Source organism: Drosophila sechellia, chromosome 3R (genome assembly GCF_004382195.2).
Source record: "Drosophila sechellia strain sech25 chromosome 3R, ASM438219v1, whole genome shotgun sequence".
In the NCBI taxonomy this organism is placed as follows: Eukaryota; Metazoa; Arthropoda; class Insecta; order Diptera; family Drosophilidae; genus Drosophila; species Drosophila sechellia.
Genome location: NC_045952.1, coordinates 19,408,965 through 19,433,836, shown reverse-complemented (window position 1 = coordinate 19,433,836; position 24,872 = coordinate 19,408,965). Strand labels below are relative to the sequence as shown.

The 24,872-nt window shown below is 46.1% G+C and overlaps 10 protein-coding genes across 17 annotated transcripts; 5 read left to right on the top strand and 5 right to left on the bottom strand.

The window, feature by feature from the left end:
* Nucleotides 1–22: 22 nt before the first annotated feature.
* Nucleotides 23–8,475, bottom strand: LOC6607173 (facilitated trehalose transporter Tret1). 4 transcript variants are annotated; one of them, XM_002031923.2, is made up of 7 exons: nt 6,595–6,692; nt 5,116–5,374; nt 4,869–5,005; nt 4,210–4,412; nt 3,757–3,873; nt 457–1,830; nt 23–397 (listed from the first exon to the last, which is right to left on the bottom strand). In XM_002031923.2, the coding sequence occupies exons 2-7, from the start codon at nt 5,163–5,165 to the stop codon at nt 125–127; spliced, it is 2,154 nt and encodes a 717-aa protein (XP_002031959.1). In that variant the 5' UTR covers nt 5,166–5,374; nt 6,595–6,692; the 3' UTR covers nt 23–124. The 4 variants fall into 4 exon arrangements, with proteins under 4 accessions (XP_002031959.1, XP_032576415.1, XP_032576416.1 ...); XM_032720524.1 differs by lacking the exons at nt 5,116–5,374; nt 6,595–6,692 and adding an exon at nt 8,411–8,475; XM_032720525.1 differs by lacking the exons at nt 5,116–5,374; nt 6,595–6,692 and adding an exon at nt 8,426–8,475.
* On the top strand, nt 2,478–3,455 carry LOC6607174 (venom allergen 3). Its single transcript, XM_032720530.1, has 3 exons — nt 2,478–2,612; nt 2,675–2,743; nt 2,807–3,455. Exons 1-3 carry the CDS (start codon nt 2,493–2,495, stop codon nt 3,440–3,442), a joined length of 825 nt encoding a protein of 274 aa, XP_032576421.1. The 5' UTR covers nt 2,478–2,492; the 3' UTR covers nt 3,443–3,455.
* Nucleotides 8,476–8,847: 372 nt separating the features above from the next.
* LOC6607172 (UPF0160 protein) lies at nt 8,848–10,180 on the top strand. Of its 3 annotated transcripts, none has more exons than XM_032720528.1 (3): nt 8,848–8,951; nt 9,018–9,327; nt 9,385–10,180. In XM_032720528.1, exons 1-3 carry the CDS (start codon nt 8,927–8,929, stop codon nt 10,133–10,135), a joined length of 1,086 nt encoding a protein of 361 aa, XP_032576419.1. In that variant the 5' UTR covers nt 8,848–8,926; the 3' UTR covers nt 10,136–10,180. The 3 variants fall into 3 exon arrangements, with proteins under 3 accessions (XP_032576419.1, XP_002031958.1, XP_032576420.1); XM_002031922.2 differs by having other exon boundaries at nt 8,912–8,951; nt 9,015–9,327; XM_032720529.1 differs by lacking the exon at nt 8,848–8,951 and having other exon boundaries at nt 8,974–9,327.
* LOC6607171 (proteasome subunit beta type-3) lies at nt 10,162–11,016 on the bottom strand. The gene has a single exon (XM_002031921.2). It carries the CDS (start codon nt 10,862–10,864, stop codon nt 10,247–10,249), a length of 618 nt encoding a protein of 205 aa, XP_002031957.1. The 5' UTR covers nt 10,865–11,016; the 3' UTR covers nt 10,162–10,246.
* Nucleotides 11,017–11,229: 213 nt separating this feature from the next.
* Nucleotides 11,230–12,807, top strand: LOC6607170 (E3 ubiquitin-protein ligase Iruka). Its single transcript, XM_002031920.2, has one exon. The coding sequence runs from the start codon at nt 11,485–11,487 to the stop codon at nt 12,622–12,624; it is 1,140 nt and encodes a 379-aa protein (XP_002031956.1). The 5' UTR covers nt 11,230–11,484; the 3' UTR covers nt 12,625–12,807.
* Nucleotides 12,808–13,262: 455 nt separating this feature from the next.
* Nucleotides 13,263–15,082, top strand: LOC6607169. The gene is made up of 3 exons (XM_002031919.2): nt 13,263–13,439; nt 13,523–13,714; nt 13,773–15,082. The coding sequence occupies exons 1-3, from the start codon at nt 13,389–13,391 to the stop codon at nt 14,799–14,801; spliced, it is 1,272 nt and encodes a 423-aa protein (XP_002031955.2). The 5' UTR covers nt 13,263–13,388; the 3' UTR covers nt 14,802–15,082.
* On the bottom strand, nt 15,081–19,677 carry LOC6607168 (E3 ubiquitin-protein ligase Kcmf1). 3 transcript variants are annotated; one of them, XM_032720521.1, is made up of 7 exons: nt 19,533–19,677; nt 18,088–18,266; nt 17,609–18,033; nt 16,841–17,101; nt 16,468–16,743; nt 16,157–16,398; nt 15,081–16,046 (listed from the first exon to the last, which is right to left on the bottom strand). In XM_032720521.1, the coding sequence occupies exons 2-7, from the start codon at nt 18,101–18,103 to the stop codon at nt 15,443–15,445; spliced, it is 1,824 nt and encodes a 607-aa protein (XP_032576412.1). In that variant the 5' UTR covers nt 18,104–18,266; nt 19,533–19,677; the 3' UTR covers nt 15,081–15,442. The 3 variants fall into 3 exon arrangements, with proteins under 3 accessions (XP_032576412.1, XP_032576414.1, XP_032576413.1); XM_032720523.1 differs by lacking the exon at nt 19,533–19,677 and adding an exon at nt 18,911–18,930; XM_032720522.1 differs by lacking the exon at nt 19,533–19,677 and adding an exon at nt 18,619–18,816.
* A 67-nt stretch (nt 19,678–19,744) lies between these two features.
* LOC6607167 (splicing factor 3B subunit 5) lies at nt 19,745–20,133 on the bottom strand. The gene has a single exon (XM_002031917.2). It carries the CDS (start codon nt 20,042–20,044, stop codon nt 19,787–19,789), a length of 258 nt encoding a protein of 85 aa, XP_002031953.1. The 5' UTR covers nt 20,045–20,133; the 3' UTR covers nt 19,745–19,786.
* LOC6607166 (abasic site processing protein HMCES) lies at nt 20,128–21,508 on the top strand. The gene is made up of 3 exons (XM_002031916.2): nt 20,128–20,287; nt 20,337–21,033; nt 21,098–21,508. Exons 1-3 carry the CDS (start codon nt 20,268–20,270, stop codon nt 21,440–21,442), a joined length of 1,062 nt encoding a protein of 353 aa, XP_002031952.1. The 5' UTR covers nt 20,128–20,267; the 3' UTR covers nt 21,443–21,508.
* Nucleotides 21,456–24,695, bottom strand: LOC6607165 (aryl hydrocarbon receptor nuclear translocator homolog). The gene is made up of 2 exons (XM_032720520.1): nt 24,542–24,695; nt 21,456–24,405 (listed from the first exon to the last, which is right to left on the bottom strand). The coding sequence occupies exon 2, from the start codon at nt 24,351–24,353 to the stop codon at nt 22,428–22,430; it is 1,926 nt and encodes a 641-aa protein (XP_032576411.1). The 5' UTR covers nt 24,354–24,405; nt 24,542–24,695; the 3' UTR covers nt 21,456–22,427.
* Nucleotides 24,696–24,872: the final 177 nt, after the last annotated feature.

The window sequence follows — 24,872 nt, the reverse complement described above, 5'->3', positions numbered from 1 at the left end:
GTTACATAAAAACCACGTCATATACATAAAACTAAATAGTTAAGTTTATTTCTCAGAAATATCACTGGAATGTTAAGCATTTTTAAAGAATATTTAGGTGATGACACAGTCCACTCGCAGCCCCTCACAAATGTGTGGTGTTGCTCTCCTCGAAGGCTGGATTGGACAACCCAACTCCTCCTGCTGTTCTTCCGTTCTGGGAACGCGGCGTAAAGTCGCTCTGTTGCAAATGGATGATCTTTGCCTGCTGCTGCGATGTGATGGGCACTTGGAAGTTACCTTGCATATTAATAGTATTCCCGGGGAATTGTGCTTCATCCTTTATGGGTAACTTGTTGCTGGGCTGCTTGCGAAGCAGATTCACATCGGATTTCTTGGAGAAATGAGCTTCGATTTCCTAAAAAATATAGAAAGTTAAGTAACTTAAGTAGCAAAAAAAGAGAATTGTATACTTACACCAAGTGTGCGACCTTCTGTCTCTGGAAGCGTGAAGTACAGGACAACGGTTCCAAAAAATGCCACACTGGCATAAAAAGCGAAGGTTCCTGGCAGAGTTAGGGCACTCAACATCAGCAGGAAGAGTTTGTTTGCCAGGAAGCCAAATATATAACCCACACCACCGGCAAAACCAGATGCAGAATTGCGAATCTCAGCCGGAAACACCTCGCCAATAAGAATCCATGGTAACATTCGTATACCCAGATGCGAGAAGAAGGCGGAGAGCAGTAGGAGGATGAGTGGCACCCAGACCAGGTAGTTGTGCTCCTGTTTCGGCACCACCAGCAGAAGTTCCTCCACAAGTGGTGGCTTTACGGTAGTCGATGCTGGTGCCAGCGATGAAGATGCTATGGGTTCCGCACTGCTTGATGGCTCTGGCCACATGGTTGTGTCCAGTGGTGCATCGGTGGTCATCATTTCATCCACATCCCTCCGACTGCGATTATAGATGTCCTGATCGAAGATTGTAGTTGTTTCCATGTCGGGTAGTTGGGTAGTAAAACGCTCCGTTTCCTGCCTGATCGCCTGTTGTTCTGTCTCGAAGATCTTGGATATATTTTGCTGAGAAAGAATGCCCTCCTTGGGCACAATCGAGGAGGCGTTAACCACCACGTTGTTGACGGTGAATCCCGGCACTTCACTCAAGAAATGGGCATAGGTTGCTGTGCCAAAGAAGCACAGACCGGTGCCCACCGTTGAAACCAGAACCAGAGGTCTCTTTCCGGTGAAGTGAATTAGAACAACGCCCAAGATGGTGGCCAGCATCTCAGCCACTCCCAGAAGAATAGTGGCGTGGTACTTGTTCATCGGAGCCTTGAGGGTGTGGAAAATCTGCACGGCATATGTTTGCAGAGGGGTCTTTCCGGAAAAGTGACCCGTGAAAAAGGAAAACGAAACCAGGAGGAATGGCACCAGGAAGCTGCGTTTCCGCCACATCCTCAGCCGTTGACCCAATGTTCGTCGTTGGCCCGGCGGAGGAATTCCATCCGCAGACAGTTCAATGGCCTTCTGGGTGATCAGTTCATCATAGAGCTGATTGAACTCCGCCTCGATCATGTGCTCCGGAACCCAACCACGTAGCCATTGCAGAGACTTCACGGCCTCGCGGAAACGCTGCTCCCGGATCAGCCAAACCGGACTCTCGGGCACAAAGCACAGCATTATTATGGTGATCACCGGAAAGGCCGAGCTCACCGCCGCCACACTCCGCCAGTCCATCAGAGATCCCAGGATGAATTGTATGAAAACACCGGTGATGACACACGTAGTGCCCAAAGCGGACAGTATTCCTCGGTATTTGGGCTCCGTAATTTCCGCCACATAGGTGAGCACCTGCAATAAATCAGCAAGTTGAGTCGTTAGTGGAGTAGCTGAGTTAACCCTCAAGGTTCGTTTTTTTTTTGTTTATTTCAAATATCTAATATTACTTGTTTGCAAGTTAACCTACTAAAATCGTTTAATAGCATAGTAAAAAGTAATGGTTTAATGAGAAAAACTTGTTTTAAAAAAAAAATGCATCATTATCTTTAATTTCAACATTTCAACTAAGTATATATTTATACTTAGTTTCTTATAGGGTTAATAGTTAAATACCAGCAGCTTGTTGCAACCTCAAGTGGCAAGTGGCAAGACAACCGAAGTTCTCAAGGAGTTTGGCCAAGGTGATCAATTGTTGCAAGAGAACTATGTGGGTCAGAGTCTGCAGTCATGGAAACAATCGACAATTGACATAAACAAACTGAACTTTGCAATCGCAGATGCTCTTTAATGGCCATGTGTGATGAGCTTCTAAGCAGAATGATTAGATTTAGGGCTCATATGTGATCACATATCACCTGACTAAAACAATGATCAAAATCAGTGGTAATGAGTATTTTGTAGTTCCCACGAAAATCGACACAATCAGTGTAATTTAAGCATACAAATTGCAATCGACCGCAACAAATAGTTTTTCAACATGAATAGCATCACTTTGGGTTTGGACACCGCGAAAGATGAATCTTTTGTGGGCTATAGTGATTGTGGCCGAACTGAAATGTCATACGGGCCATACTGTATTCCGAACTCGATGGCCCACATACGTACAGAAAAAACACTATAATATTCCAGTAAAGGTAGGGGTATCCTTTCAATATAAAGCTATTTTCTTAAATCTTGAAAATGTCGTTATTTAAAGCCACCCGATTACTGCAATGCAGGCATTTGTCCGGCAAACAAGAGGCATATCACCTGCGGCTTCAAATTTGTGAGTACTTGCATGGATAGTCCTAGCTATCAAATATATGGGGTTAGTTAAATACTCTTCCAGTGGGCTCCGAAATGCGGTAGGCATCACGAGGGCGTCAGGATGAGCGATTATCGCTATGATATCGTGAGGAATGTGAACAGCTTCCGGCGGAAATTGGAGTGGGGCCTGGGGAATCTGCCCAGAGCGGTCAAATTCAAGAACATCAAGTGGGACGATGAGCTGTCCGTGATGGCGATGCGGGTCTCTAATCAGTGCTTGGAGCACACCTTCTCACCCTGTGTGAATACGTTTCTCTACAAGGATGTGGGCGAGTCCTCTGATTTCGTTAAGGTACAAAACACTTCCAAGGGCTTCAATGTGATCAGCTTCCTGAATATGTGGTTCGATTACCACAAGATGATGAAGCCCAGCTATGTGAACTACTTTCCCAATGTAGCCCCGCAGGACCACCTCATTATCTTTGCCAATCTGATCTACGAGAAGAACAAGAAGATGGGCTGCGGAATGGTCAAGTCGGGGCAGGGGCGCTACCTGACCTGCCTCTTCGATAAGAAAATCAAGCCGTACGAGCGGCTCTACACCACTCGGTTGACAGATCCATTTCGCACAAATCCGAAATTAAACGAAACTGAATCTCTCCCATTGAATAGTAGTTGCACAGAAGAAAGTGTAACTTTGAATACAGCGTATAAATAGCATTTGAATTGAATCCAACTTCGTTTACTTCGAGTCAGCTGATGTATTCCACGAAATATTTTTGTTTTTTTTTACCTGCAAACCGATAAAATAAGCCACTTGTAAGATGTTTAGTCACAATAGCTATGATTCTGAATAACTTGGCGGTTACAACAGCTTGGCGTTAAAATTCGCAAAGTGTCGAGAAAAGTGATCCCCCCTTTCGATGGGAAAATAGCCAATTAATAGTTAAACAAAGATTTTTGCGGGGAGTGGGGATGTGGGCACTCCGTAGTACGAGGTACTAGCAATCAGTGTGGTTGGGATTCACTTACCGGCGCCTCCATTAATCCGCCACCGAGACCAGCCAAGCATAAAGCCGCATACAGATGCTCCGTGCGCGTCGCAAAGTGAAACAACAGCCAGGCGGCCAGAATCGGCAGGTTGACAAACTGCAAAAGCCAAAGGAAGTGAGTGTGAGTGTTGGTTTTGGAATGGAATGGATTGGAATGGATCGGCACCAGTGGATGAACATAATTGCATAAGCAACACAATGTCACGCAGCTCGATTCGAGCTCAGTGTGCCAGTGCACCGATCGGTGCGATCTGTAATCGGAGGAGCACCCGATGAGCCGCAGATGATTGCGGCTAAGTGGGCAGGGCTGTGCAATTTGTGTCTTTTCAGCTAGGTGTGTGCCAAAAAAAATTACACCCTTAGCTAAGGCTTAAATTGTTCAATTTGGTTAACACCCAATAGGGTTCATTTTGTTGGCAATTATTTGTCTAACCTGCATGGCTCTTCGTTTGCCCAGTGGCTGCGTCAAAAGTCCGGAAAAGAGACAACCCAGTGGCACACATATCAGGTTAATGGAACTGAACCATGAGATCTCGTCCTTGTTGAGAAGTATATCGCCACTGGTCTCGCTGCGTCCCTCGCCGCCCTGAATGGCGGGTATCACGATGGTGGGGAAGCCCAAGGTCATGCCATATCCTTAAAAAAAAACACGAACAGGTGTGGTTTCGATGTAGAAGTCGATATGAGTTAAGTTAATACTATTGACTCCGTGTTAGGGGATTGAAATCGAAGTTAAAAAGCTTGGCAAAAGTCAAGAAATGTTAATTGATAATACAGCAGCAATATTTTGAAGTTAGGAGAACAGGCTTAGGTATACTTCATTAATATTGTTTAATTTCTTAATTTGATTAAGTGTTGAGCTGCTAACTCAATAGCAATATGATTAATCTTCTCAGCAATAGAGGTTTGTTAATGTTCGAATAATTACTGGCGATTACGTCTAGTCACTGACTTTAATTGTGATTAATAGGCACGAATGAAATGCAAATCTTTACGAGGATATAAAACCTATGAGCTAAGTTTCCTTTCAATTTCAATCCCCCGGGAATCATCTGGGCAGCTTGGTAGCTGGAAGATGTGTGTGTTATTTACCGAATAGCAATATGTTCTTAATACTAACAGCTAAAAACTGTGGGAGGGCGCGTCGGAAGTTGCTGACTTCCACATCGCTGGTCGCAATGCGTCCGCCGCTGCCATTTTGCATAAACAATGGCCGATCGTTCAGCGAGCTGCAACGGAAAAGTGTGTGTTTTTTCATTCGATTAGTTTTGAGCTGGCAATTAACTATGGTTTATTGTCTGAGCGGGAACTGTGTGTGGTGCACACTATGTGATTTTACCCGTTTTTTTCAGCTGTTGTGCCAGCTGTGGCGGCCTTGCCATTGGACATCGCTGCGTATACTTGATGCGCGGCGTATACTTAATGCACCTTTCTGTTTGCTCAAGTGGCTGCTGCTAGTCTGTGCCTTGGGCGCAAGGTTTACGTATTTCGATCGAACTGTGGCTCTTTTCACTCAGTTGGTAATCATTTGGCCATCGTTATTGACAATTATCATTATTTATCGATGGTTTCGACGGTGAGTGCTAAGTGGGCAAAACCTTTCAAAGTCACAGACAAACAAAAATCTTATAATTGGACATTTATTGGTCTTCTTGTTTCGGCCGCTTTCTTTCGGCTAACTTATTATGCGATTGGTAGTGCTAACGTTTTTGACACAATTGAGTGTTACGTGTTTAAATGTACGCGATTCGAAAATAATTTCTTTTTATACCCTAACGCGCAGCATTTTCACATTATGAAGTGGTAAAGTTAAACACACTTTAAATATATTTTATTAGTCACACTTCTTTGATTCCACTTCAGATATGCAGCAGAGAAATCTCTTAGCACTTTATAAGCAAATTTAAACGATTTATTCGGACATTCGCTTGCAATTTATGCATATGAGCAAAATAGTCCGAAGTCTTGAAGCGGCCAAAACAAAGAGAAGTGCCGAGCCTTGAGCATGGAAACCAGCTCATCCGCGATGCCAAAGGGTTAGAGATGAGGTTGAGGGATTGGTAATAAATCGAATTTTGGTCACGGGACCCAGCGAAACCGGTTGAAACTATATTTTCAAGATGAGCCGAAAGACGTCTATAACGACCCACCGTTTAATGTGGCGCACCCCAACTGAATGATGCCAAAAATGTTAACACGTATTTTCACTTATTATCTCCAATTCTTGTTTACAAACGTGCAATAAAAGAAATTTTTAAGTTTCGAAAGAATTAAACAGAAAACATTATATTCCAACGCCTGAGATTTCATAAGCGAGTTTTAAAATGTTTAATCGTTGAATTGAATTCACAATTTGTTGCAATATGGCTTAATCTTCCAGGCATTGCAAATATATAATTAACGCGTTTCTTACATCGCGTATCTCTTATTTGCAATTGTTTTTATTTTTTGAGCCCAAGACAAATACACGGTTGGCCAGGTGTAGCACAATATGCCCTCTCGGTAAAAAAACACTCATTAATGCCAATATGTCAGCGGTTAATGGCCAAGATATGGCAGCCGAAACTGCACACTTCTGGCTAAATAAGGGTTATAACAACGATGTCAGCTAAGATTGCGTGCGACGGAAACAACTCGCTGCCGAAGCTGAAACACTGCACCTAATCGATGTCACATATATACAGAGTATTACACGCAGTTGGGAGGCACATATATCAAGGTATCACAAAAACTTATAATCGGAGTGTTGAACTTTCGAATGCCGAATTTCCAACTGGTTTTATCCAGCGGCCCAAAAGGGACCGTAACAAAGTTGTACCGTGAGTAAGCAAGTTGTAAAAAATATAAAGGCTTTTTCGTATATTTTCAGTACGAAACCGATTTTCTGGAGGACCTAGCGATTAGACCAGAACGCGTCGCGCGGTCAAAACAAACTGAAACCGAAAACGAAGCCGAGCGCCAATCTCAGTCCCGTTACAACGAAGCTTTCCATTAAGCTAAGCTTACAAGACGGAGCTCAGAAATTGAACGCGACGAAAGCTCGCTTGGCATTTGTGCCATTTACGAACCAATTTGGTTTGTTAACCAATTCGGCGGCTAGAAAACAAAACAAATTCCCCAAAATGTTATTCAATGAGCGGGAGAACAATTGTGGGGCTGCTGACAAACCGGTCTGTTGTATTGTATTGTATCATTGCCCGCTACTAAATCTTCCCACTAAATCAGCTTCGAATCGATCTGGCATTCATAAAAAAAAACTCATTAATTTCTTTTGAATTCTTATTTGTATACCCAGCATTCCGGTTCGAGTTCAAGAATACAGCCACAAAGCCGTATTCTATATAATGTGCGATGCAAATACGAGCAGGAAAAGGTAAATTCTCGCCATAGTTAAATGACAGTTGCATAAACCCGACGACACACATGAATAAAACGTCAGGCGGCTTTGATCTCGCCTCTATAAATACAGTAAAGCTACTTAAGTTCACTTAGGCTCGAATAAATAAATCTACAATTGTAATGTTGCACACCAGAGAACTCTACAACGAGACTAATGCAATTTATAAATAGTGGCAAATTTGTATTTGAAATACAACATCATCACCTCCCGATTTAGTAATCTATATTTTAAGTGCTCCAGTTAATTGCCCTTAAAGTTTTTTTCACGCGTACTCACATATTTGTTGTATTAAGCAATTTAGTTGAAAAAAGACGGTGCTAATATAAGTTAAATGGGCGTATACGTAACGAAGGTGCCTGTTCACCGACCCAATGTTACCCTGTAAGTTCTATATTAGCCAAAAATGATTTATATGTTGCTATATTAACAAACTATTCACTTTCTGCGGACTGATAATATAAACACACTTATATGAAACACTGCATTTTACTTAATTTAAGTACCACATGTGTTGGTACAATATGCCTTTGAGCTTCAGTTTGGTATTTGCCTGTGGAATTTGCTTATTTGTTCAGGGGCGTGAAAATATAATTACTTGGGTAATTGTGAAAACAAGCGCATTTTTCGCTCAGTGGCAATGAACTTCTAACGTAATTTGTACGATAAGCTTAATTGCAAGAAGCTGAGGTCGAAACGAGTACAGATTTTGATAAGCGTGTCTGCATCGATTAGTACCACAATAAACCCTGTGATATTTTTGATTTGGCCGCGTGACGTAGACGTCGGGGCAAATTGCACTTTAATTCGAGCTGAATTTCGCATTCCAATTGGAGATAGTGAAGTGTGTTTTCCAAACGAGTTTTGTTTACACAGGCACTTCCTTTTCCACTCAATTTCCGAGCTTAGCATCTTTTCGAAGGTCGTGGGATGCTGACAACGGGAAAAATGCCTGTGCAACAATTTGAATTTAACGTTTTGTTCGCGCTCATACACGTGATCATTGTTGTCGGCGGTGATTTATGTTTTAAACGCATACACAGACCGTTTGTCTACTATTTCGGTTTTAATTATTGTTCGTCAGTTTCAGCTCACAATTAACGGAAATGTAAAATTTAAATAACTTAGGGCATCAGACGATTATATAAGCAATGCCACGCAGTGGTTCAGTAATGTATTTTTAAGCTTTCCGATTCCGGCGCGTTTTTTAATGATCTTTTAAACTAATCACTCTTACATTGCGGGTACTTGCCGACTTATATTTCGGCGCAAACGGGCTTCTGCCATTTTGGTAAATCCTTGTGGTTAGTCAATTTTATCCAATGTATCCATGCGTGTGTCTTGAGTTCCAAAGGCTAACTGAAATTTTCAGCCAATAATTCTCTACTAAGCAGCCAAAAAATTGATGTGGTCCCTATAAGTTGTTGTTTTACAAATTAGCAAGCGAATGCTAATTTATTGGATAAGCACAAACGCCCATGCAAGCGGTTGGTGTGGGGCGAAGTTCTTTGATAAGCTGGCAGTGCTTGGTACAGATTTCACTGAATTTTCATATATTTGACACATAAAAATAAAATCAAACTTGCCTATAAAACGTATTTAATTAAAATGTTATTAATTGTTCGCAGCTTAAAAAACCGTTACCAGTGCTGCCACGCTGCAGTTTTTATATATTTAAGCCGAACAAGTGTTGCCATATCATGTGATAAAAACTTGTGATATCGATATTCAATGAAAGAAAAGACCGCCGCTAATGTTCCGATTGTTACCGCGTTTTCGTAAGTTTTTGGTTACAAAGCGAAATTAATTGGAATATCTGAGCTTAACTGATAGTTTTAAAGCAGGAAAACTATCTATCATGACTGGAGGTACCCCACCAAAACGCTCTCCCATTTGGATCGGCACCCATAACGGCACTTTTCACTGCGACGAGGTGGTCGCATGTTTTATGCTCAAGCAATTGGATGAGTATAAAAACGCAGAGATTTTCCGCAGCCGGGACAACAAAGCTTTGGAGGAGAAGTGCGACATAATTTTGGACGTGGGCGGCGTTTATGATCATGCCAAGAAATTGTACGATCACCACCAACAAACCTTCAAGGAGACTTTTAGTTCCGTTCGACCAGAAGTAAGCGAGGACTTCAACGTTATCAGGTGAATTCGTGGTGTTAGCGTAAATGAACCCATATAATCCAATGTAATCCCCTCCAGGCTAAGCAGTGCTGGACTAGTCTACTGCCACTATGGCGAGCGTGTTATACAGAGCATCCTGCAGCGCGAAAAGGGAATTCAACTCTCACCGGAGAACCTGAAACTGGCCTTTATTCAGATCTATAGGAATTTTATCAACGAACTGGACGCAATTGATAATGGAGTGCCCATGTTCGAGGGCGTTGAGCCTATATACAAAATCTCCACTCATCTATCCGCCCGCATTGGCAAACTGAATCCTTCCTGGCAGGAAACTGGCGTAGACATCGAAGACCGATTCAGACAGGCGATGGATACTGCTGGTCGTGAGTTTGTGGACAACGTTGTGGAGGTATCATGTTCCTGGATTGCAGCCAGGGATCACGTACGAGAGGCTCTAAAAAATGCCAAGAGCGTCCATCCCACCGGCGAGATTCTTGTGTTGAAGAATTTCTGCCCCTGGAAGTCTCATCTGTTCGATCTAGAAAAGGAGTACAAGGTGGAGGGTGTGCCCAAGCTGGTTGTCTTCAACAACGGCACCAGTTGGCGAGTGGCCGGAGTTTCAGTGACGCCTAGCAGCTTTCTGGGCCGCAAATTTCTGCCTACTCCCTGGCGCGGACTGAGAGACGATGAACTATGCGAAAAGGCGAGCATCAAAGATCTCTTATTTATCCATCACAACGGATTTATTGGCGGGGCAAAGACCGAGGAGGCTGCCATGTTGTTGGCCAAGAAGTCCATCGAGTGGACAGAAGAGCAAAATAACAATTGAAAAACAATATGGGAAAGAAATACGCATATGTTGTACCTAAACAAATTTTATTTGTATGTGTATTTCGGTTAATGTTGTATACAAAATCACCAAGGGAACTCTTAACATCATCTAGTCCATGCGGGTCTTCAGTGTGCGCTCCGTGATCTTGTCCTTCTCGATTATGTAGACGGTGGCGCCCCAACCGCTCATGGCGTCGCGATCGAAGGCGTTCACAATGGACTGGGCGATGACCTCAAACAGCTGGTCCGGCTCCAGATCGGGTTTCCACAGGGTTTCGCACATGCCATACAATTGCTCCGCACAGGTGCCGGCCACCACGAAGTCGTCGGGTGCGTTGGGGCAGCCGATCAGGTCCATGTTGCATATAAAAGGCTCCATGGTCTTGGGATCCAGTCCAGCAACGACCGGCTCAATGAAGTACGGGCCGAAGCGGTGTTCGTAAAGGAAGCTGGACATCATGGCCGAGAAGGGCTTGGGACACATTTCGCGGTTTTCGCGTGTCTCGTACAGATTCTTGCGGAACATCAGGCGATCGCGAACAGTAAGGATGTCCGTCTGCAGGCCGGTGAGCCCGAGGAACATCCGGGGGCCGATGTGGAACACCTTCTTGAAGTCCGTGGAGATCGTCTGAGCCTGAATGCCGAATCGGTGATCCGTGGCAATCGCCACGCAGTCCTTGCCGCGCATGGCCACTACACATCCTCCGTTGTAGGCTAGAATCGACATGATGTCGTTGCTTTTCGCTTAGCTCAATTTAATCAGCAGAAAAATGGAAATTTTGCAAAATGCTAAACGCCGCCAGGGAAGATGACTTTTTGTTTCTGCTCTGCGTTGCCAGACTGCGAGTGTAAGATGGGATAATACTGACTGGCTGTATAGGAGTGGCAACGCCTACTAAAGAGATTTCAAACCGAGTAAGTATTTTTAAGTATTAGTATTTTTAAACACACGAAAAAGTTACAAAATGTTTAAAATGCAAAAATATCTCCGCGAGTGTTAAAAAGCATTTTTCTTATCATTTAGATCCTTTGAAGTATAAAATGTAACTATGTCAGTATTAGCTTTCAGTGTGACCAAATCGCGCCCATCAGTTGGGATTTATTTTCCTCTGCGGCAAAGGCCACTTTGTAAGGGGCCCTTATTTATAGAAAAATTAAATTCTATCCCTTTAAATCCCAATTGTTCCGACTAAACCCAATGACCGGGTAAAGCTAGGTGCGTGTACCTTGTCCTCCTCTTGTCACATCAACGTCTACAGCCGCAAGCAGCCAACAACATCGGAAGGCGACAATCTTGCACAATCGTCAGCGGAGCCGTTGCCCAGGAAATAAAGAACCTCCCGCAGGATGGCAGAAGCAATGGTTGTGGAGGACCGCCCCGCGGATGCCAAGCGATTCTTCTGCCACATGTGCAACGTAGAGATCAACATTCCCAACTCGGACTTCACTTGCCCGCTGTGCGCCAACGGCTTCGTGGAGGAGCTGCCGGCAAATGCGCCAGAGGTGGATTCTTCATCTGCTGGAGCATCCGGCAGTACCAGATCCGGAAGCAGCGGCAGTGGCTCTTCTGGCTCACACGACACCCTGAGCAGAGGCAGCTCCTCGAGCGGATCTCAGGTGAATGTTGAGTCGCTGCGTAACGATATTGTGTCGCTGCTAAACATGCGGAATGTGCCCAATTTGGAGATTACCATCGAGCCAAACAGACGTCACAGCAATGTGCTGCATCTAGGAGGCTTTGCCGGCCCCTCGGGTAGTGACTCTGCCCGCGGCCTGACCGCCGGCGGACGAGTGCGTCCGGCCAATTTGGACCGACTGGACAATGTTCTCTTTGATTTTCTGCAGAGCCTGCCACTGGCCGGCGCCACGGCCGAAATAGTAACTGGACCCGGTGGAGGAGGTGTAGGCGGAGGCGGTAACTCGCACATGTTCTTCATGGGCAACCCGGGAGATTATGCGTGGGGCCGCGAGGGACTAGACACCATTGTCACCCAAATGCTCAACCAAATGGAAACTTCAGGACCGCCGCCGTTGTCGGCGCAGCGCATAAACGAGATACCCAATGTGCAGATCAGTGCCGAGGAGGTAAACCGCAAGATCCAGTGCTCTATATGCTGGGACGACTTCAAGATTGACGAGACGGTACGCAAGCTGCCCTGCTCGCACCTGTACCACGAGAACTGCATCGTGCCATGGCTAAACCTGCACAGCACCTGCCCCATCTGCCGCAAGTCACTGGCAGACGATGGCAACGATGCGGACGACGAATTTGTCATGCTCGATGCCTTTGGCCCAGAGATGGCGGCCGATGGCAGTAATTCCGCCAGGAGATCGGCCAGCACCGCCACAGGAACGGAGAATCCCTCGCCGGCTAATTCCAGCCAGGCAGCGGCGGAAGGTGGCCGAACACGTCCGGATGCTAATCCCGCCCAGACAGCACGCAACAACATCTTTACCTTTGACGACGACAACATGTTTCTGGACTAGCTGGTAGGACCAAGCTAAATCGAAGTGGAGCGATGATCGATTGATATTCAAAATTAAGCCAAATATTGGCCGCAAATATATTTATAATAGTTTCTCCTCACGCTTAATTTTGTTGTTGTTCAAAATAACGATTTGTAATAAACAAAACGGGACATACGATTCCGTTGGCTCTGCAAAAATCAACTACTGTTTATCGAATCAGTTGCTTATTTTTCTTTGTAATGGAACTTGTATTGTGTATGCTTGTCGCATTTACATAATGTAAATAGACACAAACTCTGTGCTTGCCTCAAGAAATTCGTTTACTTTACTATTATTTCAATAACATGCAGCTCGAACTACACGTTAGTAGAAAGCGGTTGTCTGTGAAATACTTTCTAAAATAAACATAAAGAAATAAACATCGATTGTAGTCTAGACTTCAAACTTGATATTATTCATAAACTTTATTAGTCAACAAGAAAATGGTGTTTTTCTTTTTTAAATAAAAACACTTTAAAAACCTTACAAATCATTTTTTATTGTTTATTTTTTTTACTGTTCTCGTGTGATCCTGGTTGGTAACTTCGAAAAGTTCTAAAGGAAGCTTATTGGCTCACGCGGTCTGGTCATACTATTCCGGTAAGCATATGTTCCTCACAAGGTGGCAGCTCCGTCGAATTGTTTAAATTCCCATTTGACTGAAAATCTGACTTAACCGTTTAAGAACTCCGCCAAAATGCGTAAAGTCAATTGAAGTGGAGAATATAACGCCGTGACCAACGATGAATATGACACACGAAGGAAGTAACGATTTTGTAGTCCTCACAGAGGTGGTATGTCCTAGCGAGCCAACTATGTAATTTTTGTTGGGGAAGACTTTTGTTTATTTCCTAACTTTTTTGTTTATGATGCGTAGGTGCGCAAGCAATATGTGCTCTATTTGGAGCGCCAGTTGCAGGAGAATGTCTGTGCCTGGGCCAACCAATCCCGTAATCGCCACAAGCCCACAGCCTGGGCGTGCATTCCCGCGAGCTTGGAGCAACTGGAGAACAAGGCGAAGAAGGCTTCCATGGCGGCACAGATCTACCAAAGAGCCATGGTCAAAACGGTACAAGGTTTTCAGATACATATATTAAGCCATGTTTATATAAATTGTATACCTACAGATAGCTGCGGTACGTAGGAACACCCAGGAGTGCCGTTTGGCCAACATTCTATTTGAACAAATGCAGCAAGCAGCTGGAGAGGATGCTGTGCCCATAAAATCAGACCACCGTCTGGTGGATAAGGCCACACAAACAACCGTCATAGAAGCCCAGAATGGCCACATAACTCCTACGGAGGAGTACGATGATGATAGCTATGAGCTGCGTAGAAAAATCGATATGTTTCAGGCTAGTCTCGAGCGGTCGGAAGTTCAGAACGAAACGCATTGCGCACATTGTCGTAGTAAGATCATGACCCCAGAGAATAGGCCCCTTGCCAATGAAGAATCTCTCTACTCCGAAACCGAAGATGCTGTGGCCCAGGAGCTGGCCATGTTGTTTGGAGAAGAGCCCACTGATCTTAATCATATATTCGGCATCGAACCAACTGCTGTTAATGACGATCCGCAGATCTCGGCCATACTAAAGGAAATAGCGAATGCGGAACTACCAGAAAAAAATGAACATCCACCGACATCCCCAACCGCCACACCACCAACTGGGCATCACAGCGAGGTGGATCTTCGCCAGAGTCGCTGGCCTTGCGAACTCTACGCCCAGAGGAGACGGCTCAATGCCTGTTTGGTTCGCTTACTGGAAGCGGATTGGCGGTGCGAGGACCGCTTGAGATATAAGTTTCACCTGATTTTTGGCGAAGACAGCGATGATGAATTCGCAAACCAGCTATCCAGCCCGTCAATTGATTTAGTGGACGAAGTTCTGCTGGCCAGCTGCTTGCTTCGTATTCGCCCATGGATTGTACGACATTTGATGTCTCCCCTGGAGGAGGGCCTTATCGCCAATCGATTTCTGTTCAAGAAGCTAGCAAAGATGCTGGCGCACTCCATTGTCATGGTCAATCCATATAGCTCCGAGCTGGAGATCAAGCAGGCTGTTGAGCAATTGTTCTGCCTTAGACCTAGAGGAATCCAGAGCGCATATGATCTGGACAATCTGCCACCCGTGGAGGTCACAACATTTGAAGTTTAAGGACAATTTACCGATTTTCAGTTTTAAAATATCAGCATAGATATGAAGATGCGAGAAACTATGACCCTCAGGATAATACTAGTATTTACGAACGATTCTAAGCACTGAGAAAACGATTTTCAATTGAACTACATCAAATTTAGTGAAGGCAAAACGGACTATGTTCTTTAGTTTAATACTCAAATATAAAACTCTTTAAAATGTAAGTTATATACATACATGAATGCTTCCATGTCCATAAGCTAAAAGTTGTGTGTCGAATAAAGCCAAAGCACAGTCTACGTTTTGTGGTTTCTTTAAATTATAATTAATTCAATGATTACAATAATTTTTCTTGCTGCACATCTTCCTCATCTTTTTATAATTATATAAATTTTAATATATTTAATAAACGATACATAATATAGTATAGCGACGATTCGGATTCCTCCAGAGCAGCAGCTATCCCCCACTCCGGTTGTTACTTTAACGGCTGTGTTGGTTTTAGTTCCATCTGTTGTTGTTTCGCTTTCTGCTTCCCTTGCTGTTGCGGTGTTTCGTGGTGGTGACACATTTCTTGTGGCTGCTGCAGCTACATTGGGTGTGGTTGCTGTAACTGTTGTTGTTGATGCAATTTGTGGTGATCATCATCATCAGAGGCACTACCTAGTGTCGGGAATTTGATTTGTGTTTCCCGCCGCCGTCGCTGCACTAGCGTTCTGTTTGTATTTTTGCTGAGACGCTGCCGGATTAGCCGTGGACTGCTGCTGCTGTTGTGGCTGCTGCGAGCCCGTGGCCATCTCTCCTGGCGGCGGACGTCCGCTGCGCCTCTCGATGCCTCTATCAGCTGTTGGCTTAGTGCCAGCTCCACCACCTGGGGCTGCAGTTGCTCCTGCTCCCCCCAAACCGCCGCCCACGCCGCCGATTCCTCCGCCTCCTGTACCGCTCGTTTGTGTTGTGTTGGCCTTTTTGTTTTTATAGCGATACTCGTCGCACACAAAGTCCTCTGGCGAGGTTTGTTGCATTTGATTCACCTGTCGCACCATCGCCGGCTGTGGCTGTTGCTGCTGCTGCTGCTGCTGCTGCTGCTGCTCCACATCGGCATTGTTGTTCAACAGCGTTTCCGCTTGTGCCTCGGCCTCCTCTTGCTGCTGCTGTTGCCCCTTATTTACATTATCACTCTTGGTCAGGCTCTCGTCGGAGGCATTCAAATCCAGTGCCTCAGTGCAGAGCATCGATAGCATCAGCGACTGCACAAACATGGAGCTAAAAGTAAATACATAAAGGTTAATGGTCAATGGTTTACATTGTGGTTCCAGGAAAATAACTCATCTCTATATCTATAGGCTGTTATTTAGCCATGTGGAAACACTCACCGATCTGCTCGCATACTCTCCACGATCGCCCACTCGGCCTCGGTAAAGGTGGGCTGCATGAATTGAGCCAACAAGAGTGACTCGCCAGCTGCCGCACCACCCTGACCCCCTGCCTGTCCAGCTCCGCCGGCTCCAGCAGCCACACCGGATGAACCTGCTCCACCGTTGCCGTTGGCCGTTCCGCCGACGCCCACACTGATGCCCAGGACATTGCTGGCTGCACTGCTGCTCGTTCCAATCGCCTGCAGAACAAGACATGGGGGATTAGTGGACATTTGCCTCAAGATATGCTGGCCAACGGGATGAACTACTTCTCTGGCATTGAGGCTGTTGGCGGCCAGACTCGACTGAGTCTGCGAATGATTGCTGGCCGATGTCGAGAAGCTGGCTGTCACCGGCCACTCGGTGGTGCGCAGGTTGGGCGGAGCTGTGGCCCCGCTGCCGCCGCCACTGCCGCTTCCAACTGCGCCACTGCCTCCACTGCCGCTCGCTCCGCCGCTGATCACCTCGGCCATGCCGGCATTCGAGTTCGATGTTGAGACTATGGGATGCGCACGCCTTGGCAGCCGATCGATTTGGCGCGATGCCTAAAATAATGCAAGCGCAAAACCAAGACAACAAAAGTCGCAGTTTCCTTATATACACAAATATAATAGATATGGGGTGGAGGACCCTCTCCCTTACCGTCACCTGCTGGCGATCCAACTGCATCTGCATCTGTAGCTGCTGCAGCTGAGATGTGGGCGGTCCGCCCCTCCGCACCCCGGAAAGCTGCGACAACAGTTCCGCAATGGGATCCACCGATTCCCGTCCCGAAGGCGACAAGGCTGATAGTCCGCTAGACGAACTGAAGTGCATGTTGGACCGACGCGTCCGTGGTCCACCGAGGGTGCGTCCTGGGATGCGACGCACTCCACCGCCATGACGGATGGCCGAGGGTTCGTCGTATTGTCTACAGGTTAAGGCAACCAAGTGATTTGATGTATACTTATAACTAGCGGAAATATTGATACAAAAACGACTTCAGCTGCATCGCAAATTTTTCAAGGCTTTTCATTACACGAAAATTGCTCGTTTCAGACTAGTCAATAAAATTTAAGACTGTTTATTGCGACAGTCTAAATAAATAAACGGTATGTTATGTGTAAATCAAACTAAACCGAATTCAACTGCTTGTTATTCGCAACACCAGACAAAATAAACTACACTTGCGCAAATGATCTAATAAAATGACTAATACTCTGCGAATGCTCTGCATTTTCATTTTTTAACGAAATTCACGCACGGAAGTCAGCTTTTTGCAAAAACAGGTTTAAAATGCAATTTCAAAGTATTTTTCTGATTTTACAGCCACGAGCGATTTTTGAAAATACCATGAACAAGCCTTTTGTGTGGATGCAGTTGGGCATTGCGCGCAATTAATGTATGATGCGTCTGTTTGAAAAAGGATATCAGAAAGGAAATCAGCTCGCGCGGTCCCTGGCGATGCTCCAGGGTGAGGTGACCGGCAAAGTCATCTGTGACTAGATTCGGCTCGCCGCCCGGCAGACCGGCACAGACCGGGCAGACCACCTCCAGACTGGTCTCCGTGTGCTCGGCGGAGACGTGCTCCAGCAGGGTGGCGTCGCTGAAGCCCATCTTCTTGCAGTAGGGACAGGTGAAGCTTTGCGGCTGGTCGGAGGCTAGCATCTCGCCGCCAAAGTACAGCTCGATATCGGAGCGGGTGAGGATGCACTGCATGGGATGCTCGACCAAATGGCGCGTGGAGGTGACGCCATCCTCGTAGCAATCGGCACACAGATCGTAGTCATAGCAGATCAAGCACTTATAGCGCCGTCCGTTGAAGTTGCTCTTGAGACATGAATCGCAGCTGACACCTGGGATGGGATAAGTGGTTACGATCAGGGATTCCGGATGCTTCATGGACTCACCTTCATGTCGACTCATTATTCGGCAGCGGCAGTAGGCTTGGCTTCAACTTCCAAGCTATCAGGGGAGCGTCTCCCGCTTAAGATTGACTTGCTTTTAACTTCGATCTATGTGCTGGTTTTATGTGGGTTCCTTGCGGGGCCTCGGAGGATTCCAGTTTTTGAATTTAGATTGAGAGGATCTACAAGAAAGCAGTGGCGGCAATTATTCATCAGTAGTTATACGCCTCGCATTAGAAAGGAAAAGTAAAGCGTTGTGGGATTAAAGGATACTGAAATTGCAGGGTAAACATTGCAGGGAGAAGGACATGGCATTTCCTTCTTTTGTTTTCCCTGCTCTTTCTTAGTTCTCTTCTTTTGTGGTCCCCACGATTACGGTTCTTTCTTTTCGCCATTCCGTTTGCCTTGCGAAAGCCAAGAGGAGAGAGGCACACACAAAGAGAGGGGCTCCCTGCACTCGGCCCCCGCCACAACCCTCTTCAATGAGGCAACGAATTATTCAATACAATCGAACGCGAGCCATCGAAAAATTACACTTAGCACTAGGACGTCGGGGGGCGTCGAGGGGTTAATTGCGATTTTCCCCGCAGCAGCGATACCGCTGCACAGTAAACATTTATTTTTAACTTTTTCGGTTTCGCGAAAATTTTCAGCTTGACGATGTCGTGGGCTTTTTGTGCACCCGCCTCTGCCCCCTCACCGAAACCCTCTTCTCCTAGCCCTGCTCCCGAAAAGCAAAGCGCAGATATGCGCGAGTGTTGCCGTATTTACTGACGGCCTCCGTTAGCAAATGCTCATTATTATTTCTTATTATTAATATTATTACAGCTATTGTTTATAAACATTTGCATCCACTTCACACACACGGGGAAATATGCAGACTTTTCGTGGTAATCATGCCATGAGCACTCAGTTGGTGAATTACGCTTTTTCTCACATACATCTGGCAACGCCGCCAGTCATGGCACAGTGGCGGCCGTACAAATAGACGCGGTCCCCGTTTCGGTAAGAAGAGCTTTTGCAAGAACTTTGGGCAGACAGGCTGATTTGGGCAGCTGGGAAATAACATTAGCTCTGTTTTAGTTTTGTCACTATTTATATGCTAATGCGTTGTCTGTATCTTGCTTTTGTTTTTCGGCACATTGTTCATCGGCGCGCAATTTTCGTGCACCCATCTTGACATATACACAAGCATTTTGCGCTGGTGTACTGTGTCTATGTGCAGACACCAATATGTGTATTCTGTTCTACGCAATTGCAAATTGCGCCTGGGATCTGATCTCTTTTGTTCGCCGCGGTATTTCGCACAAGATGCTCCGCTCGCGACGTGTTATTGTTGTTGTGGGTGCTGCTGTATTGCAGTTTAACCGTTTTGTTTCACACCGATTTCGTTAAGGATTTGATGGGTTATTGATTTGTTTTATTTTGGGGATAACACGACAACGTACTTTACTTTGGTGCGGCATTGGTTACTTTACGATAACTGTATAACACTACACCTCGAAAATGAACAATTGAAACGAAAATAAGTTATATTATATCGAGTGAAAAGCTTTTCCTGACCTGCAGTGCGACCGTTTGCCGCTTGAGCGCAAAATACCGAATGTCGATAACTGCAGAAGTTGGAATTTATCCAAAAATCCACCCCTGGAAAATTACATTTTCTTGTCCATTATTTTCTTTATTATTAAAATTGTTTTTCTTAATCCTCTAGCTTTTCAGGTGGTGGCCCACATGGCTGCAGCATTCGCTCCATCAGATTGAATCGCACTCGTGCTTTCGATTCATTTTCCGCTATGGCAAAGTAGTTGAGAATATCGTAGTGACCCATGTAGCTGGCCAAGGAGTCGCGATGTTGATTCGTTAGCCACTCGAACTTGGTGGTATCCGCGTGTCCTGTTCCGATGTACTTGCTCTGCAGATGCTCCAGCTGGCTATGGATGTTGTAGCGTTCACCCATTTTGCCTTGGTTATTTCAGTATTAGGCGAAGAAATAGTTAATGTGCAGTGTGTTATTTTTTTGTTTGCGTCTTAGTGTGCCCAGAAATGAAGTAGATTGGATTTTTTATTACTTTAGTACATGAGACTTTGGTATTTTAGTACACCGGCGGCAAACTTGGTATTTAAAATCGTAATATTTGTTTACATTTTGCTGCATTTATCATTTATTCATTTGATAAGCAATGTGTGGACGCACCTGTCTGTAGGTATATAAATTTTACTTTTACCAATTCCATTAAACGCCTCTTCAGAACTCTAGACCCTGATCAGGTAATTTGTGCCTGTAAATATCCAAAGAAATCTACTCGAAAGGAGCCGGATTTCAATAAGCAAGATATCAAAGATGAGGAAGGATCCGAAATGGAGACTCCCGAGTGGAGGGCGGAGTACAACCTGGGTAGACGCTACCAGGCCTCCTATAACATAGCCCCTACCGATATTACGCCCGTGATCGTGTCCGCAGCTCATTTCTCGGACGCCGAGGATCAAAAGTGCGCCCGCGTGGTTACGCCCATGATGTGGGGCATGATTCCCTTTTGGCACAAGGGTGACTATCGGCGGCATGGCCTTACCACCAACAATTGCCGTCTGGAGCACCTGATGGACTCCAAGCTCTATTGCGGTCCATTCAAGCGGGGTCAGCGGTGTGTGGTTATTTGCGAAGGATTCTATGAGTGGCAGACGGCTGGACCTGCGAAGAAGCCATCGGAGCGAGAGGCTTACCTGGTATTCGTACCCCAGGCGGCAGATGTGAAGATCTACGACAAGAGTACCTGGTCGCCACAGGATGTAAAGCTTTTGCGAATGGCTGGACTTTTTGACGTCTGGGAGGATGAAAGTGGCGACAAGATGTACAGCTACAGTATCATCACCTTCCAGTCCAGCAAAATTATGTCCTGGATGCACTACCGTATGCCAGCGATCCTGGAAACCGAGCAGCAGATGAATGTGAGTAAAGCATTTGCTTCCTTCGTTAACCCAAGTCCAATTTAGCCGTCCTGGCATCTTCTAGGATTGGCTAGACTTCAAGCGAGTTAGCGACACGGAGGCCTTGGCTACCTTGCGTCCGGCTACCGAACTGCAGTGGCATCGAGTGACCAAGCTGGTGAACAACTCGCGAAACAAAAGCGAGGAGTGCAACAAGCCGATCGAATTGGCGGCTAAGCCCGCAAAGCCACCGATGAACAAAACGATGATGTCTTGGCTGAATGCCCGTAAGAAGCGGGAAGATCAAATCAAAGCGGAACAGAGCGACGATGAGGGTCAGGAAAAAGAAGACAGGCCCGCCAAGCGACCCAGATTCAGTAAGGCAGCTTTCGAGCAGAGAAATCGGGCAAAAGATAAACCTAATCAGTAACTAAACTTCCATAGTCTGTAGTACATTAAGTTTATTTTCATTAAAAACCAAAATTTTTATTCTCAATACCCAAAGTTTTAAGCATTATAATCGTTGTGGTGTGCTTACTTACAAATGTTGGGACTTAGCGACTAAAAAGTTGTTTAGAATTTGTTCTCTCGAAGTGAGCTTAACTAACTAATGTTATGTTTGAACTTGACGTAATTAATTAAATGGTCTCATTTTTGCGAGTGTGAGTCAATTTTGAGCGCCACTGTATTGAGCTTGGAAGTTTTCGTTGTCGCGGCATAAAATGCAATTAAAACAAAATGAAAAGCTGCACATAAAGCATGTATGTGTACATATAGAGCGTATATTGTTTGCTCGTCGTCTACTTCTGATTGCATTGGCGAAAAATGAGCGAAAATTAATGGGAAATGGTGTCAATGTTGTTCGAGGGAAAAGCGCGGAAGTGATGCACTTGCTGTGTTGCTTACAACTATCAATTTGTGGTATATTAGGCTATGAATTGTACATTTATATATTTATACGTTGCATGAACTCAATGACAAATACAAATGAATACTCTGCACACAGCGCCTCAACACATGAACTTAATCCTATAGAATCGATGAGAAAGAATTCATGGGCTAGAAAGCGGTGTAAACACATTGCCTTTAGTTACGAACAATCGTTAAGCCTTAATTGTAAATACTTTTGCACGGCCAATGAGCGGGTTAAGTGGATACGGGGGCGGGCGGACCAACGGACACGGGAGGTGGAAGTGAAGAAAACGTAGCACACAAAAATAAAGATATCTGAATCGTGTACGTGACTACCGCTATGTACTTAAAATGCTATTTACGAGATTACAATTTGCATGCGTTTGGCTGAATTATTTCAACAATGTAAGATGGATTGCACTTGAAAAGTGGTTAAGAGAGACACAGATTAAGTGGCGGGAGGGGGGGAGTGGGAGTGGGAATCGAAAGAAATGGTGTGGGTATTACTCGAACGGCGTGCTGAACATGTTGATATTCAGATCCTCAAACGTGGTCGGCGTGTGATCCAACATCTGCAGCATATCTGAGAACTCCTGACCCTGCGGCTGTCCTGCTCCTGCCGGTCCACCGGGATGAGCGTGCGGATGGTGCGGATGCGCCGTTGGGTGCGGCGGATGCGGGTGACCTCCAGCCTGCTGCCAGTCCCACATTCCCGGCGCATTGGGAGGCGGTGGTGGACCCGCCTGATATGCTCCCGGCTGCGCTTGCTGGCGATTTCCGTTCCCGGCACTCAATTGTGTATAGGTTGGACCGCTCGGCGACCTGGCCGGACTCGTCTGCTGGTACTGATAGCCTTCGGTCACGGGCTGCTGCTGCTGCTGTTGCTGCTGGGGACGCAGTGCTGCCCAGGAGTTGGGTGCCACCGGCGTGGGTGAGGTGCCGGACTTGGGTATCTTAGCTAACGGCGATGGTCCGCCAGCACTGTACGGCGAGTGTGTGGTGTCGTAGGTATATCCGACTGGTGTGGTTTGCGCCGATCCTGGCCGTTGCTGTTGCTGCTGTTGAGGCGTCGGAGCCTGCATGGCCAGCATGTGCGTCTGGTACATGCCATCATTCGTGGCGCTGCCCACTGGAGTTAACTCGCGGCGAGCATAGTCCACTCCTGGGGCAGCCTGAACATAAACGTGTTGCTCCTGCTGCTGCTGTTGTTGTTGCACTTGCTCGGGTGTATGAGCAGCTGCCGCATCCAGGGGAGCACCGTGCATGGTCTTGCCAGAACTGTTGGTGCACACTATGTATTCCACTTCGTCGGTATATGGATTCAGAAAGGCATAGGCCTGTGTGCGGAGCCAGACGTACTCCGAATTCTTAGCTCTGGCTCTGTACAAAAGCGAGAACATCTGTCCCTTTTGCTTGAGCACCTGGTCGAAGCTCTCCTTCATGTGGCTCTGGTCCTCGGGATGAAAGAAATCGTAGCAGATCTTCCCCAGCAGCTCAGTGGGAGTATATCCCAATATGTTAAGAACACGCTGATCCACAAACGTGAACTTGCCATCCATCGCATGACGTGTGATGAACTCACTCTGATTGTTCGATCCACTCATATCGTTGGCAGCCGTGGAGGTGACCTGCAGACGACCGATGGCCACCAGGCAGCAGTGCGAGCTCATGTCGTCCACATCCCGCTCCATGTGCATGTTGGGGAACATATCGGTGGGCGGCCAGTTCTTGATATAACCCGTGCAGTGCACCACGGCGTAGTTGGTGCCATCCCTTGAAGGTCCGAGGGAGTTTCGTTGCTTGAGACGATTCAAGTGTCCCGAGACCATGGACTCCGGGTTTACATTGCCCACCCGCATGCGGCAGATGAATCCACGACGAGCACCCATGCTCAAACGCATGCTGGACTGATGGCCCTCCTTTTTCACAGTTCCCGATTTGAGATCCAGGATGCGGCCAGCATTCTGCGACTCCTGGGTGGATAATTGCTCGCGGATCTTCTCGCGATCATCGGGATGAATGTGCTCATACAGGCTAGTGCCGTACCAATCACTTTGGGTGTAGTTCAGCACGGGAGTCACTGAATCCGATACATAGATCACCCTGCCCGAATCGCAGGATACCACGAACAGGAAGCCATCGGCCGCCTCCAGGATAAGATGCTTTAGCTCCTGGTCGGTCAGGAAGGAGGGCTTGTAAGTGCCATCGCTGCTGGTATTCCCTGTGCCACGCAGTGCCTTCATGTGGGCCACTGCCATGCGGAGTATGGTGAGCTTGTCCGGTTTGCGGGCCAGGGCACTGCAGGTGGGCACCATGTCCGAGAGTTCCGTGATGTAGGCCGTCATCTTGTTGCGGCGACGTCGTTCGATCTCGCAGTGGTTCTCGCGGCTGGCGAACCGCTCCTTGTCCTGTATGTTCGCCTCGTCCATGCTTGGAATGCGTAATTAGAAAACGTTCGTCGTAATTTGGGTCGCCTGTGCTCTGTGGGAAAAGGTTCGTGGAATTGAGTGAGGGGCGAAGTAGGGGTTAGTATTTTGTCTACGTCGTGCGTGTGTGTGTACACTTGCTGGCTGGCCAGTAAGCTTATTTTCCTCGCTTTTTTTAACCTTCTACTCACCAATGGGGGGTGTGCAGAGGTACTTGGTTTATCCAGGCACTTTTATTCGGCTGGTTTTATGCGCTTTTACCATTAATTCTGTACTTTTCTTCTACACTACACGATAAAATCTCTGTTTACTGCGCGAAGTGTGACCGTAGTGTGGATTAACGAATATACCGCTGCAGTGTATAGCACTTCGATAACAATGCGCTAGGTGGCAGCGCAGGTGCATTGAATCAAGACCAAGTGGCATTACTACAAATGTAGACCGTTACGTTTTAAAATTTTCAGCCTAAAAAATAAACACGAACGTACAAAAAAATTTTAATTTAATATTGATTTTTTTAAA

Coding starts and splice junctions, on each gene's coding strand:
- LOC6607165 (XM_032720520.1), bottom strand. CDS start 24,353: ATGGACGAGGCGAACATACAGGACAAGGAGCGGTTCGCCAGCCGCGAG.
- LOC6607174 (XM_032720530.1), top strand. CDS start 2,493: ATGAATCTTTTGTGGGCTATAGTGATTGTGGCCGAACTGAAATGTCAT. Junction 2,613..2,674: donor ACTATAATATTCCAGTAAAG/GTAGGGGTATCC, acceptor CGTTATTTAAAG/CCACCCGATTACTGCAATGC. Junction 2,744..2,806: donor TCACCTGCGGCTTCAAATTT/GTGAGTACTTGC, acceptor ATACTCTTCCAG/TGGGCTCCGAAATGCGGTAG.
- LOC6607170 (XM_002031920.2), top strand. CDS start 11,485: ATGGCAGAAGCAATGGTTGTGGAGGACCGCCCCGCGGATGCCAAGCGA.
- LOC6607166 (XM_002031916.2), top strand. CDS start 20,268: ATGTGTGGACGCACCTGTCT. Junction 20,288..20,336: donor ATGTGTGGACGCACCTGTCT/GTAGGTATATAA, acceptor ACGCCTCTTCAG/AACTCTAGACCCTGATCAGG. Junction 21,034..21,097: donor AAACCGAGCAGCAGATGAAT/GTGAGTAAAGCA, acceptor GGCATCTTCTAG/GATTGGCTAGACTTCAAGCG.
- LOC6607169 (XM_002031919.2), top strand. CDS start 13,389: ATGAATATGACACACGAAGGAAGTAACGATTTTGTAGTCCTCACAGAG. Junction 13,440..13,522: donor TTGTAGTCCTCACAGAGGTG/GTATGTCCTAGC, acceptor TATGATGCGTAG/GTGCGCAAGCAATATGTGCT. Junction 13,715..13,772: donor AAAGAGCCATGGTCAAAACG/GTACAAGGTTTT, acceptor GTATACCTACAG/ATAGCTGCGGTACGTAGGAA.
- LOC6607172 (XM_002031922.2), top strand. CDS start 8,927: ATGTTCCGATTGTTACCGCGTTTTC. Junction 8,952..9,014: donor CCGATTGTTACCGCGTTTTC/GTAAGTTTTTGG, acceptor ATAGTTTTAAAG/CAGGAAAACTATCTATCATG. Junction 9,328..9,384: donor GAGGACTTCAACGTTATCAG/GTGAATTCGTGG, acceptor AATCCCCTCCAG/GCTAAGCAGTGCTGGACTAG.
- LOC6607168 (XM_032720521.1), bottom strand. Junction 17,102..17,608: donor GCGAGCTGATTTCCTTTCTG/ATATCCTTTTTC, acceptor TGTAGACAATAC/GACGAACCCTCGGCCATCCG. Junction 16,744..16,840: donor TGGATCGCCAGCAGGTGACG/GTAAGGGAGAGG, acceptor GCATTATTTTAG/GCATCGCGCCAAATCGATCG.
- LOC6607171 (XM_002031921.2), bottom strand. CDS start 10,864: ATGTCGATTCTAGCCTACAACGGAGGATGTGTAGTGGCCATGCGCGGC.
- LOC6607173 (XM_032720524.1), bottom strand. CDS start 8,460: ATGGCAGAAGCCCGTTTGCGCCGAAATATAAGTCGGCAAGTACCCGCA. Junction 1,831..3,756: donor GCGGATTAATGGAGGCGCCG/GTAAGTGAATCC, acceptor GATTTATTGCAG/GTGCTCACCTATGTGGCGGA. Junction 398..456: donor CAGAAGGTCGCACACTTGGT/GTAAGTATACAA, acceptor TATATTTTTTAG/GAAATCGAAGCTCATTTCTC.
- LOC6607167 (XM_002031917.2), bottom strand. CDS start 20,044: ATGGGTGAACGCTACAACATCCATAGCCAGCTGGAGCATCTGCAGAGC.